General features: G+C 39.5%; 4 protein-coding genes across 6 annotated transcripts; 2 read left to right on the top strand and 2 right to left on the bottom strand.

The window, feature by feature from the left end:
* Window positions 1–387: 387 nt before the first annotated feature.
* On the bottom strand, window positions 388–5,519 carry rnf170 (ring finger protein 170). Of its 3 annotated transcripts, none has more exons than XM_051412713.1 (7): window positions 5,317–5,519; window positions 4,007–4,170; window positions 3,364–3,439; window positions 2,618–2,732; window positions 2,240–2,313; window positions 1,830–1,961; window positions 388–1,678 (listed from the first exon to the last, which is right to left on the bottom strand). In XM_051412713.1, exons 2-7 carry the CDS (start codon window positions 4,144–4,146, stop codon window positions 1,409–1,411), a joined length of 807 nt encoding a protein of 268 aa, XP_051268673.1. In that variant the 5' UTR covers window positions 4,147–4,170; window positions 5,317–5,519; the 3' UTR covers window positions 388–1,408. The 3 variants fall into 3 exon arrangements, with proteins under 3 accessions (XP_051268673.1, XP_051268672.1, XP_051268674.1); XM_051412712.1 differs by having other exon boundaries at window positions 5,321–5,519; XM_051412714.1 differs by lacking the exon at window positions 5,317–5,519 and adding an exon at window positions 4,866–5,016.
* Window positions 5,520–5,956: 437 nt separating this feature from the next.
* On the top strand, window positions 5,957–8,972 carry gpn3 (GPN-loop GTPase 3). The gene is made up of 8 exons (XM_051412711.1): window positions 5,957–6,128; window positions 6,279–6,387; window positions 6,907–7,074; window positions 7,462–7,586; window positions 7,733–7,848; window positions 8,135–8,231; window positions 8,329–8,457; window positions 8,570–8,972. Exons 1-8 carry the CDS (start codon window positions 6,081–6,083, stop codon window positions 8,633–8,635), a joined length of 858 nt encoding a protein of 285 aa, XP_051268671.1. The 5' UTR covers window positions 5,957–6,080; the 3' UTR covers window positions 8,636–8,972.
* Window positions 8,973–9,010: 38 nt separating this feature from the next.
* arpc3 (actin related protein 2/3 complex, subunit 3) lies at window positions 9,011–12,703 on the top strand. Its single transcript, XM_051412715.1, has 7 exons — window positions 9,011–9,148; window positions 9,541–9,640; window positions 10,146–10,222; window positions 10,576–10,644; window positions 10,906–11,032; window positions 11,910–12,004; window positions 12,458–12,703. The coding sequence occupies exons 1-7, from the start codon at window positions 9,143–9,145 to the stop codon at window positions 12,518–12,520; spliced, it is 537 nt and encodes a 178-aa protein (XP_051268675.1). The 5' UTR covers window positions 9,011–9,142; the 3' UTR covers window positions 12,521–12,703.
* A 171-nt stretch (window positions 12,704–12,874) lies between these two features.
* Window positions 12,875–16,780, bottom strand: LOC127370554 (ubiquitin-conjugating enzyme E2 G1). The gene is made up of 6 exons (XM_051412716.1): window positions 16,560–16,780; window positions 15,952–16,054; window positions 15,768–15,865; window positions 15,146–15,324; window positions 14,527–14,637; window positions 12,875–14,136 (listed from the first exon to the last, which is right to left on the bottom strand). Exons 1-5 carry the CDS (start codon window positions 16,600–16,602, stop codon window positions 14,551–14,553), a joined length of 510 nt encoding a protein of 169 aa, XP_051268676.1. The 5' UTR covers window positions 16,603–16,780; the 3' UTR covers window positions 12,875–14,136; window positions 14,527–14,550.
* Between the last annotated feature and the right edge of the window lie 5,031 nt (window positions 16,781–21,811).

Genomic DNA, 21,811 nt, shown 5'->3' with positions numbered 1-21,811 from the left:
AGTTACCACTCTGAAGCCGCCATGTTCAGCCTGGAGGGTCGGGACCCCCCATGGACTCACAGTAACTTTAGGAACAGGAGCAGAAATAACTGTTCTATTTTTACTGATTTAAAAGATATTATCTACTCTTGATGATTGTCTCAATTAATTTATCAATGTTTTTTTCCTCATCTGATAAACAAACAATCAAAATTTGATATTTCCCTTTGGCTGGACTAGTCAACACAAGCCAGGGAAGTGCATCTTTACTGTGCACTAGCATAGAGATCTCACTCATTCATTTTACATCCATCTAGTCCCAGAGAAAACATTAGAGCTCCAAGTAAGTACACACCATTTGCAAAATATAAACAAAATGAACTGCCACATACCACACAACATGTTAACTTCATTTTTAAATATTGATTCTTTTGCTTTTTATTTACTTACAGATTTAAACCAATGTTCCAAAATTTCATTGAAAAATATGAGAAGCTTTGGGATGTTCATAGAGTTGTTCACCCACGGACTCTTGAACCTGATTAAGACTGTAAGATCTGCACAGGACACGTCCAAACCGAGAATTGTCTTTAGAGTGACAAGGTATACTTTGAAATCGTAAGTTAACATTCATAACTTGGGCGAGTCTTTGACACCTTCCTTGTACGATCCTCTTTTATATGTTTAATTTAAATCTGCCAGTTCAGAAGTTATTACTGCAACAAACAGGTGGTCCTGTGCATCACCACTTCACATGAAAGCATGCAGAAAGGTTCAGATTTAATCAATACATGTAAACAGTTGGAGGGATGAAAATCTGTGTTTTTCAAGTCATTAAGAATTATGCATAGTCACAGGTTACTTATATTAAGTGCATCATCACTTTAATTGACCAAGCAGGCTGTGATAGCCACAGTAAAATGGTTCTAACACAGATTTGTCTGACAGTCAACAATCCGAATGCAGACAAGACACTGCCATCAATATGGTACATTCAAGATTACATATATTATACAACTGTCTGCATTATGATGAGATGCACTTTAACCAAATGACTGACTTTTGGCATTGCTGTTATAGAATCGGTCGGTCGTAATGTTAGGCGTCCAGTTAGGGCTGTCTCTCAACGAACTTCAAAGCCATTCTTATGCTGTATTATTGTGTGCCTTGACTTCATTTGACCTCTGAGCCATTGATGGTGAATTATATATATATATATATATATATAAATACGGAGTGAACATTCAGAGTTCAACCTTTTGCTAGCCCCTCTGCAGTGATGAGGTAACATCCCAGGCTTCAAAGTGAACCAGCATTATTGAGCAACTGTCCTTTGAGCATTTATTCAGCCTTTACACGTCAACCTCAGATACTGCCTCTCCCCGAGCCTGATGTGAGTGAGCTGAGGCCTCCTTTTATGAGTGAGCTCCTAGCCATTCAGTCTCTGTGTGACCACCTCTCTGTACATGATAGAGATGTACACAAAGAGAAGCAGGATCACAAAAAAATCGTCCATGAATCCCAGGAGACCGAAGAGTGCCTCGGGGAGGATGTCGAGCGGCGAGGCCAGGTAGGTGAGCGCACCAACTAGGCAGAGGAGAATTCGAATCCTGAACATCCAGAAGAGGCCGCCCACAGAAAACATCTCCCTAAAGGCATGACGAAGCAGGGTGGGCACATCTCGCAGTCTATCCATAAACTGAAAGACCAGAGGAGGGAAGAAATTATGAAAAAGTCTGTTCTAAATATACTTTATAATGCACTGCTCTAGTCAGTACCTCATTTGCATACTTGTATCTTTAACCAACAGTGCTACAGATTCAACACACATCTGGCTGTAGTATACTCACAGATCGTGGCTGGCCTGAGAACCTGCGGTTATAATCGTTAATGTCTCTTAATATGAGGATAGGTTCTGCCTCGCCATCCTGGACCTGCTGAGGAGCGGCATGCTCATGAAATAGTGGGAAGAGCAACGTTACCTGGGCAAGGGGGAAAAAAATCATACATGATACAGACACAATACAAAATGGTATGGTGTCCATCACCCTCATTTTTGGACTGATTCTGACAATAACCTACAGCAAACAATTATTAGCACCAGTCTTAATAGATGAGAATTTAGCAATTATCTCTGTTCTATTCAATCTGATCTGGAAGTAAACAACAGCTACCTTTGGGCGTGGCATGGAAAAATGGTAATTATAAGATTAACTATTCTACATCCAATATTCATTCATTCATTAACATTTAGTCTCACCATTTGTCTGCAGATGGGGCAGTTAATAGCACCCAGCCAGGTGCCATACCTCCAGTAAGCTATAATGCAGGAGCCTATGCAGGAAAAGACAGCACTTTACCACATGAGCACAGCACAAGTTAAAAATAAAATAACTAATAACTCTTTAATTATGCTTTGATTATTTTTGTTCTATATTCTACATTCTGATTACTATGTATCATCTAAAACCAAGCCATGTCAGCAGACAACATACTCAAGATGGGACAATTACCTATTTGCTGGAGAATAAATATGTCTCCAGCAGTGACAAGCATCTCCATTTTTTCTCTCAGTTTGATAACGTAATAGTTTGGTTTTGCTCAGTGCGTTTAACTAGAATCTGTACAACAGTCTTACCGCAGAAAAGGTGTCCACAATTGGTTTCCACAGGCAGAACAGCCTGCTGTAAACACACAGGACAAGACATGTCCGTGTAATACTGCTGCCTGGCCTCCGCCTGAGTATTTTCATCCTGACAGAAAGAAATCAAACACATAAAAGTTTAAGTAATAAATCACCATTTTGAAATTAACACAAATGTATGGAAAATGTAGAAAACTGCACTTTTTTTGTTACTCCTGGTTGTTTGACTTTGCAGCTTACTTCCCAAACTTTATACTATTTTCTAGCCCAAATATGTAAATCTTGCTTCCAAACTAAATACATTTTTATACAATTACATAAAAATAAGTATTATTTTCTTCCTTGTTATATGATACTGATAAGATAGCTTAATAAAACTTTTGGTTCAGAAGTATGGAAGGGTTAATAGCATCCAAATTACAATATGATTCTCAGACTTTAACTGAATCTATAGTTTTTGATACTTTTGGTGGCATTTGAAAACAATTATGTTCTATCGTTTGACATATGTTAGGTAATGTCCATTGTCTATGTTGATGTCAGGTGCAAAGTACGATTTAAGAAAAAACCCACTGGTGCTGAAGGTGCAATGCTTACAACAATAATATGTCTAATTATGAATTCACTCCAAAAAAAAAGAAGAATAATAACAATTGAAACTGATTTTGTTTATTTTTGTATGTTATCTTTGCCAACCATATTTGGCCAGAATGGCTAGAACTTAGAATGTGCCTGCGTACCTGCTCTGTTTGAAGCTGTTGTCGGACAGCTCGAACATGCTCCTGATTCTCCGGATGAATGTTCTGCTCATCTTGTCTGCAAGGTCAAAAGAGAGACATTAGGCATCAAAAGATTCCTGAGCTGAAATATGTGAGTGTATGAGCACACTCCCACAAGTATGCAAACTGACAAATAATGTTTTTTCCAAATTGTTAATGTGGCAACTTATTTGGAAAGCCAATTAAAAAAACACCAAGAAAAGTTTGCTTGGTTTCATCATAATACTAAATCTAAATTACCATTTCTATCACACAGTGCGAGGCAGCAGCCAACAGCAGAAATGGCAAAGAGAGGAGGAGAGGAGATGCAAAACTAAACCTGCCGAACAGGCTACTTTAATTTAAGCATAGAAAGATTTATAATACCAAGCAGTGCCTACAGGCAAACTAACTGTGGAGACAGGTTCTCCAATGTAAGACTGAGCAAGCAGTAAAACTTTAGTGTGCAGTGGATTACATTATATAAGGCAAATTGTACTAGACTGAACCAGTATTGTGTGAATCACCTTTTACTGAAAAGTTACTTCCATTCGAAAAGAGTTTCTCCAAAAGTTAAGAGTAATTCTCCACTTGACACAAATATCCTCCTGAATTTGCTGCCTACCTGCAGAGCAGAGTGAGGAGGCCTGCAAGGAAGGTGATGCTGAGCACCACAACAAACAAGACCTGGTTGCTGACACCCTCAATGAGGGTGTCTTCATCTTGGATCATGTAGTCCAAGTCCCCACATTGATTGTCCTCCATCACCCACACTCATAGCCTACAACACTAGAAAACAAAGAGGCAAAAGAGAGGTTAGAATGTCACTGGATTGTTCTGATCCTTAACTTCTCTACAGAAAGAGTAAGAGACAACTTTCTACATTAGTAAACCACTGAATTATTACTACATTTCTTTCTTATTAGTAGGAATAGAAACATTCATTATTCTATGAACACTGACTGCTATTTCTAGTCCACAAATTATCTAAATATTGGCACTTAGAGTGATAGCTTTAAAATACTTTGTGTATTTTTGGTTTATTCTGATTTTCCACTAACAGAAGTTTGCTCACACCAATGTACCAAAACAATGATGTCAAACAGAAAGCTCATCACTTGGGTACCAGTTTTCCGTGTTGACAATGACAGAATTCAAAATGAACTCATGTAAAACATTAGTATAATAACTTAACTCCATGCAGGAACTAAAGCTAATCTGACTGAAGTGCTACCAGTCCATATCCCCAGTGACAGCCAAGTAATGTAATTTCTAACTTATTCAAATGTATCAGCAGATTTAAGGTATGAAAACGAGTGGCATTTTCAGTATTAAGCTACAAACTTACAATCATTACAGTCACTGGTGACATTAACTGGCAAAAACATTAGTGAGTCTTCAGCCATTGTTGTTATTAGCAACTCTAACAAAGCAGCTAACATGGGTAGACAATTAACATTAGATTACACAAGATTATAGAATACCTAGGACGCCGTTGCTGTTTACTCTCCTCACATTATCAGCCAGCACTGTCTGCCATAAGCTTACAATTAACTCACTGCTCCCAACACTGCTAGCTTAGTTTAGCCTCGGCGTAGAGTAGCCTTGCCAATAACGCAATACCGCTGTAATACATGTATGGACACCGCTGACGTTGACAGGCGACGTTATGTCCTTTCAGTTTCGGAAGCTCCTCCGTCGTAGGACAGTGGCCAGAGTTACTGACCACCGAGAAAACGACAAATCCGAGCTCAACCGAGCCATAATCGCTCGTAGCTAAATCATAAACTTAGCTACCATTTTAACCTGGTTAAACAAGACGGTTTTGGAGTCTGGCCGCTTCGCTTAGCAGTCATAGAAATGGGCACAATGGAGCTAATAAACTACAACATAGCAACTACAGGACATGTTATTTAGTATGACGAATGAGCTCACCTACCAATAATAAGTCCACCTTGTCAGCTCCATTCACTCCCTTGAGTGTCGACACATTTTTCTTTCCAGCAATGGCAGGTTTTAGAGTCAGAAAAAGGCGTCGGGGGCGAGTAGCAGCATCGTTGGTTGCTTATGAACTGCTTTTGCATCAGTTTTACATTTGTTGTGTGCAGCTAGCCGTTTGTTGCTTCTTCTGCTCCTTCCTTCTGCTCCTTCTGCTTCTTCTTCGGATTTGAATGGTGGTTGGCAAACGAGCTTATAGGCGCGTTACCGCCACCTGCTGGACTGGAGCAGTGGATTGGCAGGAAGAATAATAATTATTTACTATATAATATTTATTATTTAGGGGGGGCAATAAAAGTATTTTTGAAATAACTTTGTATTATTCCTGTTGCTCCTAAGTAATTAATTAGAAGATTTCATACTTTCCATGATGCATTTCCAAGCAATGTAATACTATGTTTCCCATCATCCAGTACTGCTATTAATTCCCTTTTTTCTTCATTATATCTTCTGCCGTCCATTGGTACATGTTTGACAGAGTAGGGTTTATTACAGTGTGTGCATAGTCCAGTAGGGAGTGTTTGTGTGTGCTTAATTGTAGTTCTCACTCTGACCAGTAAGTGGCAGTAGTGAACCCTACAACCGCTGTGAATGTCCCCCACGAACAAGAAGAAGTACTAGAGCATCAGTACATACAACATAGCTAAGTTAGCGAAATTAACCAACTTAACTTTACCACAGCACTTTTTTATTGAGGCGAAATGCCTCGTTACGCACAGTTAGTGATGGGCCCGGCGGGCAGCGGTAAGGTAGGTTATCAGTCAATCCGTTATACCTGCTCAAATACTTTGTTATGCTATTCGGCTAAAGCGCTAAGCTAAGGCATGAGGTTGCCTTCCACATAGACCAAGTTCAGGTTACAACCGGTCGTTTATTTGTTTATTGTTTTTCCATTTCAGAGTACCTACTGCTCCACCATGGTCCAGCATTCAGAGTCCATAAACCGCTCAGTTCAGGTTGTCAATCTGGACCCAGCAGCTGAGCACTTTGAATATCCTGTCATGGCAGGTGAATACAGCATGTTTTCAGGTCACTAAAGTGTGTTTACGTCTAGTTACAACAAGTAAATATTGGCCTTACTCAGCCCAGAACGGAAGGGTCATTAAATAAAGACAGTAGAAGGTGACGCGAAGAAGAAATTCAAATAGTTTGTTATTACATGCTTATACAGTGTTTTAGGTCTCATTTGAAAACACTGGAGCATATGGTTTGTGAGATACATAGAGGGATAGATAGATCTTTGAGTTGGTTCACATGCTGTATAACAACACACTGAGGTAGGACACAGCTAGCTGAACAATACAAAACTATGCACCATAAAGTATATAGCAGCACATAAGAGCTATGTAATCACAATTGAGACTTGGTAGTGTGCTTATTCAGTGGTATTTACTGCAGTGTTCGTGTCAGTGTTGATCTGTGGCTAGAGAGGAGAGGGATAAAATATTATTAGTAAGATAAATCACATGCTAATCTTTGTTGTGTGCTGTTTACATTTGGTGTAACTTATGTAATAAATGTCCTCAGACATCCGTGAGCTCATCCAGGTGGATGACGTGATGGAGGACCCTTCTCTCAGATTCGGGCCTAACGGAGGCCTGGTCTTCTGCATGGAGTATTTTGCCAACAACTTTGACTGGCTGGAGGAAAGCCTGGGTCATGTAGAGGATGACTACATACTGTTCGACTGCCCAGGTAAACAGACAGACAGATTTTTACCCACTTCTGTTTGTGCCGGCCATGGTTCAGTAATGTTAACAGTTGAATGGAGATGATTTGATGGGTAGTGAGATGGGAGGACATATGTTAGGTTAGCACACATTGTCAGGACTAGAGGAAAAAGGATATAAAAATAAAAAGGTCACTCGTGTCAGTGGGTAAGACAGCTTGATTAACGGCAGAACATTTAACAAATTTAAGAAAGATAACAAGTGGACAAGAGATACTAAGACTGCATTTGCCATTGTTCTCATTACAGCATTGTCATTATGAATTACTGTTTCAGTTGTATTTGCATCAGCATTATAGATACAGCATAATCCAAGTTTTGGAGCTATGTTTACATGTGGCTTGTTTTTGCAGGTCAGATTGAACTTTACACACACCTCCCTGTAATGAGACAGCTGGTGGAGCAGCTCCAGCAGTGGGAGTTTCGGGTGTGTGGGGTCTTTTTGGTAGACTCCCAGTTCATGGTGGAGTCTTTTAAGGTAACTGATGGGCCCTCCAGTATCAGCATCTGGTTCTTTGATTCCCATTTGTGCCTGAACACGCCTCGTTTCTGCTATTACAATACTTCATGTAGTAATGAAAGCAAGCACAAAGTCTCAGATTTTCCCTCCTCCTCTAACTACAGTTCATCTCAGGAGTCATGGCTGCCCTGAGTGCCATGGTGTCATTAGAGATTCCTCAAGTAAACATCATGACAAAAATGGACCTGCTTAGTCCCAAAGCCAAGAAGGAAATTGAAAAGTAAGTTTCATACCGGTAGAGTACCACAGTGTTATGTTTGTTCAAACCTGCAGCAATAATGTTGGTACTGAGACACAAGTAAAGGAAAGGTCATAGTGAACCATTAGTAAATATAGTTAAATTCCAGAGTGACTGAATTGTCTTTCAAATTTGAATTAGTGTTTGAAGCAGTGTTTTTCAAAACCTGAACCCAGTAAAAGAGGCAGTTCTCTATTATCTTAATGCAGATTAAACAGGTTTTATCTATCTGGAAGCAGCATTCCTGATGTTTTGTCTTTAACACCAGATACCTGGACCCAGATATGTACTCAATGATGGAAGATAACTCCAATACAATCAGCAGTACAAAGTTCAAGAACCTGACTAAAGCCATCTGTGGTCTGGTAAGTAAAGCCCTTAATTTGATACTGCATTTCATTTTGGATTCAAATTTAGATTTTTTTCTTTTTGTGAAACGGTCTCTACGGTGTCTGTGTCCAGATTGACGACTACAGTATGGTGAGATTCCTGCCTTTTGACTGCACAGATGAGGAAGGTATCAACATAGTACTGCAACACATTGACTTCTCAATACAGTATGGAGAGGACCTGGAATTCAAGGAGCCAAAGGTGAAGAAACAAACAACAATAACACAATAAAATAATAATTGACAATGCGTTATTATAATAATATTATAATATTATGAATTTGTTGTTATTCCCATACTTTTATTTTCTACAGGAGGATGAGGAAGAGCCTTCTAACCTAAATTATGACGAGATATTTCAAGACAAGGTGGACAGCTAGCTGAGGAGTAATGTGACTTCTGGACAAAAAGAGACTTGTCCGTGTTAAAAAAAACAAACAAACAAGAAGAATCAAGACTCACCATATCAAGCCCAGGTGGAGGATGGCGTGTGACTGCAAAGGCACTGAGAAAGGCACATGGGAAAAATACTGACTCTGAAGATCATAAACATATCATGTGTTCAGGAGTTTTCTTTTTCTGTGCCATTTAGATCATGTGTAACTTTAACTCATTCATGTTGTATTATTTCAGGACAATGTTGAAGTTTAAAGAGTTATAAAATACGTGTATTAAACCTATATTTTTAAATAAAATATTGCAGAAAATATAAAACAAGACTGCCTGTGTGACTGAAACCGGTGTGTTAGCGCCTCCACGTGGCAGCTACGCCACATAGCATGTAGCCACTTCCTGTAAAGCTGAAGGGTGGGACAGGCGGAAGAAGAGTCCTGAGGTGCTACTATTTCTCTCTCGCTGAGCAGTTGGACTGATATTCATCGCTCAACATGCCGGTGAGTAAATCCTACACGATTATTGACCAGCAGAAACCTCTAGTGTGCAGTTCAGAGCTAAAAAAAACCAAAAAAACCTGCACAGCTGGGTGACACAAGGGCCTCCGAGCTGACGTTAGCATAGCCGGCTAGCTATGTTAGCATTTGCTCGCAGTTTGGTGATGCTGGACACGACAAAAAAAAAAAAAAACTCAAATGCGCCGTCATTTTCTGTACTTTTCTCCAACTTCTTAGTTTAGTATCTATAAAATATATAGCTTGGTGTCGTGGTAGCATGGCCGTTGCGACAGAGTTGACGGTAGCAGAGATGCCACTGATGCTATTTGACACAACGTTAGCTAGTGAACTAACGCTATACTGTATGTGACAGCACCTTTTCCTCTCTTTTGAAGGCGTATCACTCGAGCCTGATGATCCCCGAAACCAGGCTGGTGGGGAACATGGCTTTGCTTCCCCTCAAAACGCAGTTCAAAGGACCAGCCAGAGGAGACGGTAAGGCTGTAGGGTCGTTTTAACTAACACACAAAGTGGGAGCCGACCGCGCTTTATCACATACACGAGGAAACACATGTGTTATGTTTAGTTTTTAATGGCTTATAGACGATGCTTATACTTGAGTCAGTGTCGTGCAGGGTTCGTGCCGTGTTATGATACGGTGCTCATTTCCTGATACATGTATCAACTTCACTTCCATATATGGCCTGAAGAGTTCATCCTTAAGTTCAACTTCTTCATTAATGTCCCTTGACACTGCGTTTCCAGCTTCCATTGTCTGTAAAGTTTGGAAAAGAGTGTCCCTCGTCTTAATATGGAATAATTCACAGAACAAAAGATCTCACCATTGCAAAATAAGCTGAGCACATAATAAAAATAGATATGTGGTTACCAAAACAGGAAATGACTCTCAGCATTGATACATATGCAACCCTCCTGTAAATATACATTATTAAATCCATCATATGTATTTATTGATACCTTTTTTTTTTTTTCATTTCAGGCATCGAGTCAGACATCATTGATGAGGCTATCTACTACTTCAAGGCCAACGTGTTTTTTAAGAACTATGAAATCAAGGTATCAAATGAAATGTCACTTGTGTTGGCAGCTATAAGCAGTACTGTCACAAGTGTGCTTGTTCCTGTATGTGTTTTCTCTTCCCCATCTCTCTCTCTCTCTTTCTTTCTCTCTTTCTCTCTCTCGAAGCAGCTGTGCATTTTTCTTCCACATGCCCCAGCTTGCTTCTTCCTGTTCCCCTTAGCGATGCATACTTGCTCAGTACAACCTTTTACTGTTCAGACCTGGCTTAAAATGTACTTAATAATAGTAATAGTTACACTATAAAAAAACACACACTTTTACATTATTATTATTATTATTATTATTATATATTATATGTAATGTGTGTGTGTGCGTGTTGTTTCTTTCAGAATGAGGCGGACAGGACGCTGATCTATGTCACACTGTACATTTCTGAATGCCTAAAGAGGCTACAGAAGGTAAATTGCACATTTCTTAATGTACAAGTTACACTGGCTTCATGCAAACCTTAATATGTGTTGCAACAATTAAAAGTATTATGTTAAAGTGGGGCTTCTAAACCAACGGCTGAAGAACCACAAGGGTTTACTAGTTTGTTTGTAGGGAGTCATTAAATGATGAGTAGAATGTGAATTAGCTGCTTGAATGCCTATTCAAATGGGTGCTAGTAAAAAGGTGGTCTATCCCTTTGCATTGCAATATGTGTGTGCTCTTTACAGTGCAGCTCCAGGAGCCAGGGAGAGAAAGAGATGTACACTCTGGGCATCACTAACTTTCCCATCCCGGGAGAACCTGGCTTCCCTCTCAACGCTATGTATCTTAAACCTGCAAACAAGCAGGAGGAAGGTAAGAAGCAGCACTATAAATGAGGTATAATTCTAATGATTGTTTGCAGAGTTAAATGCGCCAGTTTCGCTTAACCCTCATCATATTTCATCTAATTCCCAGCATGAAGTAATAGCAAGCCAAAAATAGCATTGCTGAGCAGAGCCCCATCAGCTTTACAGATGTGAGGCTGGAAGTGCTGTTTCATGCTTGCGTGGTGTCCCCTTAGTGCTTACACAGTATCAGCACTGTGGTTGATGAAACTGGGTGGAAGAGGACCTGGATATTTAAAGGGGAACTTTGGCAGAAACCGTTTAAATTTAAGTTTGACCTGTTTTCCAGAGCTTCACTGAAAGCCGAGAGTGATCACGAGACACTAATCCGTGGGAAGTTTTCTCACTAAGGCTACTGTGACAGTACTTGTAAACTTTGAATTTAAACAGTTTCTGCACAATGTATGAGTTGAAAAGGCATGTTGTTGTCACGTAAGGGCCCTGATCATGTTGCACAGACATTTTAATTGCATTTTGTGTCTGTTAAGAGCAGCAAAAGGCACTCTTTAGGATATGCCCCCAAGAAGTGTATTATAACTAACTGGGAGCTCTGGCCATTAGCTGCAGGAACTCCAGTTTGCCAGCACCGGTTTTGGTCGTTGTTTTTCCTATCGACAGTACTCGGTGACATCTAGCGATCAAGACTCGGGTAAAAATCTGCCAAAGTTCCCCTTTAAGCTCAATTTTACTGAAATAACACAATGTTCATGTTGACTATGCAGTGAATCATAATTGTCACAACTGTCTTTTCCCTTCTGAATATTAACACTAGCTTCAATTTCCTGTAAAGATAGAGAAATATTGACGTGCAGGGTCAATAATACTGTTTCTACAACCTTTTCCAGAGACTATGAGGGCGTACCTCCAGCAGATCCGCCAGGAGACAGGCTTGAGGCTATGTGACCGCGTGTTTGACCCCCAGACAGACAAACCCAGCAAGGTGAGTAAGACGTCTCCAAAATAACACCACTACAGCTTTTTTATGCACACAGCACTTGCACCAGGTAATTAGCATTTCTGATAAGTTATGAACTGGTTTCAAAACATGACAACCAATGTCATATTGGCTCTGACCTGTAGTTCATGTGTTTTGAAGTGAAATTATCAGGGCTAATGTTACCTTTATTCAGAATATAATCACAAAGTAGACTACACCCAGGACAGTGTAAATTGTAACATGGTTGTTACTCGAGAAGAGGACATCGAAAATTGAGCTATAGCTGATGTTTTGACAATGGTTTGTATCCATATTTCAGCACTGAAACGATTAGTATCCTGTTGTCTGGTGACAAATGGATTGTGTGCTGCCCATTTGTAATCTTGCCAGGTAGTTTGTTTTCTAGAAGCTTTAGACACTTTTCTTAACAGTTTTTTGTTTTTTTTTTCCTTTCAGTGGTGGGTGTGCTTTGTCAAGAAGCAGTTCATGAACAAAAGTCTGTCAGCCCCTGGACAGTGAACAACTCAGGACCCACAGTTGCTGTAAGATGGGTGGATGGATTTTTCTTTGGGCGGGGTGTGCTTTTGTGTTGTTAAAATGATTTTATACTCTTTCAGTTTAAGGACATGTCTTCTCTTGTCTGGGTGTTGACCATATTGAGCTGGTGCTTAATTCAATAAAGCAGTAATGGGGATTGGAAAATGTGGTAATGTTTTGTTCTCATTCCTTAAAAAGAAAACATGCATGATCATTGACTCTTGATTAACAGTGACTCTGAATTGAATTTAAAAGTCAGATGTATGTTAATCTGTTAATAAATATGAGGTCTACATTGTATAACGGAGGGGTAGAAACATTTCACCAATCAGTCAACAACGTCCACAATGAGGTTTATTTCTTGTTTTCACAATATAACGTTCACTGACTTAAAAAGTGGGTGCATCTGTATACCTATTATTCATCAAATTATGTCCTTACTAAGCATAAAAAACACTATTGTTTAGTTTGATTACGTCACTTGATCAGCAGATCATTTTGTGGGTGGTATAGACTTTTATCACAGCAGATATTTTGACATACCATAATAGGAAAATCACAGGTGTTACTGACAACATTAACAAGTGAGTAAGCTGTGACAGTGAGCCAGAAGCAGCTAAATAGACGCCTGTGCTTTTCCTATTATCACATCAATGTCGTCTGTGAAAAAGGCCTATCTGAGGCACTACTGTACAATATCGACACATCATCAGGTGAATGCATTCTCTCTGTACATGTGTAGTGTTCAAAAGTGTCTTTCAAAGCAAGGACAAATAATTTATATTTACATAGGTAAAAAAAAATGTTGCATGTTCATTACAAATATATTTATCACTGTATTGTCTTTGGTTTTGTAAATCTGGATTCAAAACAAGCCTTCGGATGCAGTCCTTATTGAAGATAGGTTTCCTTTGCTGGTAGTCAATTGTTAAGGCAGTGCTGGGTGACAAATGTTCCCCCTCAGGGAGAGAAGGAACACTTTCTCTGCAGAACACTTGGGAAAGGGAAGCCAGTATCTATATTCCCCATCTCTTTCATGACTGCAAATACTCCGAAATTGCATAATTGATCAAATAACTGTAGACGTGATGGCTCAGTGTGGCAGGTTGAAAATAAAAATATAAACCTCCATAAAAGACAATAAGCATCTTAAAATAATCTCACTCTAAATAAATAAGTAAACTAGATTTTGAAAATGGGGCATTTATCAGAGGGGATCATGTCTCCTACAATCTGATGACTATGTACATAACAAAGAAAGTAGTATACTTCAAGCATCAGCATTTCACTCAGAAGAAGATGACCAGAAATATCTGTCCATAGTTCATCACTTGCAAATCTTGTGCAACTGATGGTGGAAATTCAAAAGTAAAATGGAACTTTTTGGCAGAATGAATGCCACTGGAATTCAGCAATATTCAGAAATAACAACTCTCAAACTGAAAGACACAAATTAGTAGAGAAATATGGGTTTATACATCTTTTTTTCTGTGAGTCTCCTTCTTTGGGTGGCTAGTTGATGTTGATAAAGTTGTGCCCCATGGTCATCTAGCTCACTTCTGAGTAACCAGTTGCCAAATCCCCTCTGCATTTCCAACCTGAAACAAAATAAACATCTCAGTTTGGTTATCAATATTAGTGAATGTTGTAAAAACCCGCAGCACAATACCTAAATGGTTCTACCAGGAAGACCTCAGCTAGATGAGCAGCAACAATAACTTCCCAGGTCCAAAATCATCACTACTGAAACTGAACTAAACTGAAAATATGTCCTGGCCTACAAATCTTGTTTTCCACATTTAAGAAAATGTGTTTGTTTGGTACAAACCCCCAAAACTTCACACGATCATTACGTTTTTCCAGAGAAAATTAAATTTGTGATGATCATTTCCAATTGTGAATCAAATCACACTATCTGTCACAATAATAGCAATATGATGTTTTTACCATACAGAGCAGCCCTAATCCTTACAGGTGGTTGTACTTACTGTGTCGATGACTGCCTTGAGGACTTAGTCGAAAGCCATTTCTTGACTCCTCCGCACACAGCGTGCCACCTTTTTCTTAAAAACTCCTGTAGGATCCTCCCGCCACTCTTTCTGCAGGATATTACATATGAAAAAAAATCTATAACCATCTCGTTAGTGCAAACCTTACTTCCTCTTGGGATTTCTACTTTTTGACGACACATTTTGCATCAGCTGACCGATGGATGTATATTTTTGAACTATTGCCTTTTTCTGTCTCTAAGTGGCATCTCTGAATAAAAAAATAAGCCCTTTTGACCCAACCAAGACTTGGCAGGCTGTGATCTGCCCCCTCTCCCAGGGACCCACGTCACTCAGCTCACTTATTTGGATTTCCATTAGAAAAACAAGACAAAAAAAAACTAAACTGTGGTGACTTTCAGTCATTTCAGGTTTTTTGTACCTTTAGATATTGCATCCTTCTCCACATGTATACATACAGTATATACACAGATTAGGAATAAAAAAAGTGTCCTATTGTCTCTCATGGCTTGCAAAGAAACACTCATCACTGATGATAAAGCGTCTGAAAACTAACCCCAACTTGAGAGTGTGCTTATGTGAGACTGTGGGCACTTACAGCTGCATCCACATTGGCAGGTGAGTCTCCATTGGGGTCCGCCAACATGGAGATAACACTGATCATGATGGTCTCTACTGTATGGATAGGCAGCCAGCGTTCCTCAGGCTTCTCATAGCCATACTTGTCCTCGCCAGGTTCGTGCAGGATGGATATGCAGACATCGCCATTTTTTGCCACTGGCAGCAAACAAGAATAAGCAGGCATTACTGACACGTTTGTACTGAAGCAGAGGATCGGGTACTATACTAAAGCTCTGCACTTGTTGAAAAAGTAAAACCTAATACATTTAATCCTGAAGCCAGTTAAGAGACTCAGTAGATCTGGTCAGGGGACTTTTACCAATAGCACTGTATCTGCAAACTATTATACTTACAGAAACATAATTCCATATATATATATGATTGAAGACACTTCAACAGGATTAACAGGATCTTATTGAATGCATTTTAAAATAATGTTTACCTTTTTTGGAATGGAAAACATGTTTTCAGAACTTGACAGCAGTATTGACAGGCTAGTATCCTAACATTTGCTTTTGAAAAATATACTGACTTTGAATACTTCTTTGATACAGATTAATTAGAGACACGGATAACAGTGGCCTGGAGTTAGTTCTTACCATTTGGATGCCAGATTTCTGTGATGAACTTCATCTTGGGAGGCCTCAAAGGATAGTTACGGGGGAAGGTTAGGGTGGCTTTGAAGAAACCTCCTTCACTACGAGCGACAAAGACGGTGGTGTTACAATACACTAGGGATTGTGAGAGAACATGCAGCTCAATCCAGTTCACTAGTAAACTCACAATAATGTGTCTTGAGGTCCAATGACGACCACTTCCCACTGATAGATGTCATCATCATCTACAAGACCCGCAGAAAACCCCTCCACTGGGTTCTTGTTGAGCTCTGAAATGTCAAACAAATAGACATAACAGCTAGGACAACAATGCTGAACAAAAAAAGGTTAAGAATTTACAGGACTGTTACGTACACAAGTATATGAAAACATAGGTGTATACTCATATTGACAGTGACATGCAACGTAGATGTTAAATTCTTTTGCATTTTAAACTATATAAATATAATAAACCTTACAAAAACGGGTTTGGGGAGTAAATACATACAATTAGTTGTTGTTTGTGGTGATTTTGAACTGCCTTCAGTAGCTATTGAGCAACCGCTACTCTTAGTCATATTCTCAGTCAACAGCTGTCTGGTAACAGGTTACGCTATCTATAACGTTATAACGTTACACGTGCATTTCAACTTTGTTTTCACGAGCTGTATCTGTACATAAAAACGTAGGCTAGCCAAATAAAACAGCGGCTAAATGAAACGCTAGCTGTTCCCTTCCTGTGATAGTTTAATGGACAGTAGAACAGGCTGTAGTAGCAACAGTTAGCCAACTTACCTGCTAATTGTTTACGTAGTAACAACGAGGACTGTTCCGTCATTTTACAGCTACCGGTGGACTATTTCTTCTTAACTGTTACTGAAATTAATTAACGCCAACTAAATGTCAAACTGTCAACGTGGCTAAATTAAACATCGGGCAAAGAAAGTAAAGCACACCGTCCACGTTTTCTTCTCTGTCTGTCTGACAACACCAATAACACGAGTCAAAAAAGAAAAGAGAAAGAGATTTCGTGGGTTTTTTGACCATCAGTAGAACCTTTCAGGCAACCCTTTCTCCCAGACTGTGTACTGTACCCCTGTGTAAGGTCCACTTATTAAATTATAGTTAAGCTCAGAGTTAGGGCCATGAGTGGGATATAGGGTTCATTTTAGAAAAATACTCGGAATTTATTGCGCACACAAACGAGGAAATGTTGCCTGTGAGGCTGAGTCTAGGGCATATTACTTACAACAAAACTTTTCTTCTTCGTGTAGATTTGCAGTAGGCTGTTCCCCCATTGGTGCATTACCGCCTCCATTGACACAATACGTTCCCTGTTTACACGGTTATACCTCACATCCAGAAATACAGACCTGTACAGCAAATACAGTAAGTGTCCAAAAGCATGTATACATTAGTTTGGATCTGGGACTGTTTCATTGTTTGGGCTATTGGGAGAGTTTAATGTTACGAAGCGAGGTCCTTAAAGAAATGGTTTTCCCACTTTGGTCTAGAGAGGAACAATTTGACAGGACCACAGCGACTATTGTGGACACTGAGTTGGTGTCCTATGTATTTTTAATGGGTTTTGGCATCAGTAATGGATTTTTCATTCCACAATTTAAAAAAAAACAAAAACATCCACAGTATTTTACAGGTTCTTTTAGACTGTAGCTATATTTAAATGTGACTACTTTAACGCCAATTAAACTATAACTTCAATAAAAATCATTTAGTATTACCCCATCGTAGTTATATGCCAGTCTCCAAAAAAACTCCATAAAACAGTGACCCAGTCTTAATTGTCTTTATTACCTCATCCTGTACCAATAAAATGTGTCCCTTTCTGAAATATTGGCATACCATACTCTCCTTCTACCACTCCCTCTGCCATCCCCTTGTTGCCTTTCAAGGCAGCTTTCAAATCCTCCTCATCTCACTCACTTCTTTACTTGCTACATCCACAACCACATAGCTTTCCATGCCTACTTGTGCTTGAATGTCTAAAAATACCAAAGCACTCCCTTACATCCACTCAATGCAGTGCCACTCAGAGCTCTAAAACATTTTCAGGCTTGACCAAAGATCATCCCCCTACTGGTGCTGTCAGTGCATCGACTGAAGAAAACCCCTGCTGTGGTGTTACTCTTTTGAAAACTGCCGATCCTTCTGGGAGCAGCCATTCCTTGAAAATCTACAGGTGCAATATCCAGTTCTCCTCTCATCACATGATCATCACCTCATCAACATTTGGCTTTCCACAATCCTCCTCCCCCACCTTCAGTAGCATACTAATAGATTTAGGATTTGGTAACAGCCATGTTGTAATACAAGGTAAGGTCAAAAAGCTGTCTTTGTGTTTACTTCTTGTTTCTCTGGGTCAGGGGTAGGCAACCTGTGCAGCTTTTTAGCCCCTCTCCAGTGGCTCCCAGTGGCTTTGAAAAAAATATATGAAATAATTATGTTGTTTTTTTTGTTTGTTTTTTTTAGATTTTCATCATTGTTGCAGGCCTAAAGTGATTCTTACATTACATCTCTCTCTATATATATATTTCCTCAATAGTGGTGGCTACTAGTGTTAAGTTTCCCAAGCTAGTCTAGCTATGAATTCCAAATCCCAACAAAAGACAGATTTTTTTGCTTTCCCCACCAACGTGAAACATGCTCTGCCTTGCCTTTCTGACCACTGAGTCAGTATGCAGCGGCCAGGTCAGGACCCGTTGATATTAAGGTCGGTCTAGTTCATTCCCTGCTTCTTCTCTATCAGCTCCTTAGTCTTGCTGATGTTCAGGAGTAGGTTGATGTCATGATTTAACACACACTGGTAGAGAACTCAAACCATATAGTAACTCTGAACCAACCTTGCTTAATGCTTCTCCAGCTTGTAAACATCTACTACCTTCTGTTAAACTGGCCTGTATGAACCTGGGAATGTGACATGCTTTCATGGTTTTAAAATGGAAAAATTGCATGTTTTCCCTTGACATTTAACACTACATCATCTAGTCTCTAAAGCATCCCATGCTAAGGTGATTCATTATGTAAATGATTTTCCGTCTGCATCGTATTGACCCATGCAGTTTGTCCAGCAAAAATGTTTGGACCAGAAATTTTCTAATTTCCCTCACTTCACTAATATTTATCAACTCTGACTTGCATGAAAATATATGTTGGTTTTCTCTATGTTAGCCTACATGTGCTAAACATTTCCCCATCTTCTAACACTTGTTTTCTAATACCCTTCTTTGAACCAACCATGCATTCACCACTGATGTTTCACACCCTCCAACACTCTTATTTAACAGATTTAATTATAGTTTTCAGGCCACTGCTCTTAACCTCTTGTACTCTACCATTATTTATTCTACTTGATATTTTCTCACAGCTCTCTTGGCTTTATTCATTTTAACATCTGCATTAACATAAGTTTAATTCCTCCAAAACACAGTGCACAAACTGTAAGCGTGTTTATCTTCATTTCATTTCTTGTCCATTAGCAGCTAAATGTATAGCATAAACTCACTATGTTATTGACTCGAACTCATTTGCATCCTGACAGACATAATCACATATGTCTTTAGATCTCCCCTGACAAGCTCTGACTCCTCCAGGAACTTCTGCTTCAATAAGCACTCCAGTCACCTCAGGTCTTTTACTGACTTGTTTGTTTTTTGCTCACAGGCACCCATCATAAATGCAGAGAAAAGACAGTTTTTTAATCAAATATGTATCAGATGGAGTTTCTGCTTGACTTGGTTTTGAGGGTGGTATTTTCCTGCACACTCACAGATCCTGCTGTCATCCTCACTTCTTTTTGAAAAAAAGCTTTTTGCATATTATCCTTGCCACATCTCCCACATCATCTTGAATCCCTGAAGACTACAGAAACCTCCAACATTTGAAAGTGTACAAGGGTGTATAAATTCTTCTATTTGATTCAAGTCATGAAGAATAACATTAATTCAGGCAGAATACTGAAGCCACATTTTCAGTAGCCGATTGGCATCAGCTGTTTTATTCATGCTTCACAATCATTGGCTCATTCTCCAGTTGGTTGGTTTATAGCTGATTAGTATTGCCTAGTCATATTCATGCAGGTGTACAGCATGGACCTCAAAATTGTTTCTCTGCTCTTTGCAGATGATGTTCTGGTGGCCCTTCAGCATGCACTGACTGTATGACAGTCAGCAGCCATGGTTCTCTGCCAGAAAATGGTTGACTGTTCCCTCGATTGATGGTAAAATGGAACTTGAAATCAACAGGCGGATTGATTCAGTGTCAGCAGCAGCAATGCAGGCATTGCATAGGACAGTTGTGGTGAATAGGAAATTGAGCTGGAAGGCAAAGTTTTTGATTTACCAGTCAATCTATGATTTAACTCTCACCTATGGTCTTAAACTTTGTGTAGTAACCAAGAGAATTAAACTGTGGATACAAGAGGTACATACAAAAGCTAATATTAGTTTCCTGTGGTCACCCTTAGAGATAAGGTAAGGGATAGGGTAGAGGAGCACAGACATCCAGAGGGAGTTTGGAGTAGAGCAGCTGCTCCTTCCTGTGCAAGTAGAAGTGGTTTGGGGATCTGATCAGGACGCCTCCTGGGCCCCTTCCTTTGGAAGGTTTTCTGGGCATGTCCAACATCTCCTATAGGAGACCCTGGACTAGGCCCAGAACACCCTGGAGAGGTTATATATCTCATCTGGCGTAAAAAGGCCTTGGGATCCCCCAGGATGTGTTGGAATAATTTGCTGCGGGAAGGGACTGCCTTATAGCTTTCCACCATTGCGACATGGCCCTAGGTAAGCAGCAGATGGATGGATGGATGGACCTTTGAATGTTAACAATAACACTGGCAAAAAAACTAAATCTACTTACTGTATGCTCATCTCATTTGCATAAGGTAATGATGCTATTAAAAATACTGTATCATTAGGCAGTAATATAAAATATACTGCTGTTGAAAATGCTCCATGCATTGCCCTCTGTGCATATTATCAAAGAGTGCACTCAGTTCAGAGGGGGGAAAGATACAGAACCCTGGTCAGTGGCTAATAGCAGGTAATTTGTTGCATTGATTAGAGCTGTCTCATTGCTGTTCTGAGGTCGAAACCACATTTGAGTATGCTGTTGATACTCTTTAAACTAACAAAGGGAATGAGTTACTGACTTACACCTCTTTACTTGATAATTTACTATGAAATTGAAGATTACACATCTTTAAAATTGCCTTGGAAAGCGCCCACTACCTGTGATTGAATTGTACCTGTAGAAGCCTGAAACCTGGAAGTCAATTGTATTTTCACTAAAATGTCATAAAGGTCTGATGAGAAAAAAGATCAAGAGGCAGTTTGTGACTGTCTCTGAGAAATGAATTTGATAATTTATGTTTGTTTCTGCCTGGTTGAAGAGCTAGGGATGACCTAACAATGAAGGCCATTTACTACTAGTTTAGAAACACAGCTGATTTTCCAACATTTTGGTCAGGCGTGTATAACCTGATGTTTCACACAGTCCTCAATGCTTTGGGATTTGACATCTCACCCAATCAACTTAATGCTTTTGTGGTCCCAGAACTTTATTGTCCGCTTTCACCCCAAAAAAGGTCAAAAAAGCTCTAAACATAACCTTTAACAAGATTGTCTGATGCTCACGGAGTGTTTGGCTCCCTGAACTCAGCAGGTAACACTGTATCTTTGAATGTTGAAAGGGATTTAAGGCAAACAAAAGTTTGAGCCATAGGCACTGCTGTTCATAGAAAATAGTCCAGGTGACCTGGCACTTGCTGACTCAAGTGTTACTCAACATGTGAATCTGAACCTGTGAACGTTGTCTAAACTTTTTCATGCCTACAGTAATCAAAAGAGATACTGTTGGTGTCACTGTAGTCACTACAAACTGTCTTATTTAAAGCTAATATTGTTGTTTTGATGTGCAGTGGAGTCTGGATGTTGAAAGATGCTTTTGTTTCAATACTATAATGTTTGGAGACATAACCTGTAATTCCTTTGGTTAAAATCTCCATCTTTGTAAATTTGCTATTGTAAGTA

This window comes from Dicentrarchus labrax, unplaced genomic scaffold, assembly GCF_905237075.1.
Source record: "Dicentrarchus labrax unplaced genomic scaffold, dlabrax2021, whole genome shotgun sequence".
Lineage (NCBI taxonomy): Eukaryota > Metazoa > Chordata > Actinopteri > Moronidae > Dicentrarchus > Dicentrarchus labrax.
Note: the sequence above shows the minus strand (reverse complement) of the source record. Positions and strands in the feature narration are given on the sequence as shown.

Excerpts from the sequence above, each read along its gene's own strand:
- gpn3 (XM_051412711.1), top strand. The coding sequence starts at position 6,081 with ATGCCTCGTTACGCACAGTTAGTGATGGGCCCGGCGGGCAGCGGTAAG. Across the intron at positions 6,129-6,278 it reads GCCCGGCGGGCAGCGGTAAG|AGTACCTACTGCTCCACCAT; the intron begins GTAGGTTATCAG and ends TTTCCATTTCAG. Across the intron at positions 7,075-7,461 it reads CATACTGTTCGACTGCCCAG|GTCAGATTGAACTTTACACA; the intron begins GTAAACAGACAG and ends TTGTTTTTGCAG.
- LOC127370554 (XM_051412716.1), bottom strand. The coding sequence starts at position 16,602 with ATGACGGAACAGTCCTCGTTGTTACTACGTAAACAATTAGCAG. Across the intron at positions 15,325-15,767 it reads AGAAATCTGGCATCCAAATG|TGGCAAAAAATGGCGATGTC; the intron begins GTAAGAACTAAC and ends GTTTGCTGCCAG. Across the intron at positions 14,638-15,145 it reads CTGCCAATGTGGATGCAGCT|AAAGAGTGGCGGGAGGATCC; the intron begins GTAAGTGCCCAC and ends AATATCCTGCAG.
- rnf170 (XM_051412713.1), bottom strand. The coding sequence starts at position 4,146 with ATGGAGGACAATCAATGTGGGGACTTGGACTACATGATCCAAGATGAA. Across the intron at positions 3,440-4,006 it reads CTCCTCACTCTGCTCTGCAG|ACAAGATGAGCAGAACATTC; the intron begins GTAGGCAGCAAA and ends TTGACCTTGCAG. Across the intron at positions 2,733-3,363 it reads AACAGCTTCAAACAGAGCAG|GATGAAAATACTCAGGCGGA; the intron begins GTACGCAGGCAC and ends TCTTTCTGTCAG.
- arpc3 (XM_051412715.1), top strand. Across the intron at positions 10,645-10,905 it reads GCCTAAAGAGGCTACAGAAG|TGCAGCTCCAGGAGCCAGGG; the intron begins GTAAATTGCACA and ends TGCTCTTTACAG. Across the intron at positions 11,033-11,909 it reads TGCAAACAAGCAGGAGGAAG|AGACTATGAGGGCGTACCTC; the intron begins GTAAGAAGCAGC and ends AACCTTTTCCAG.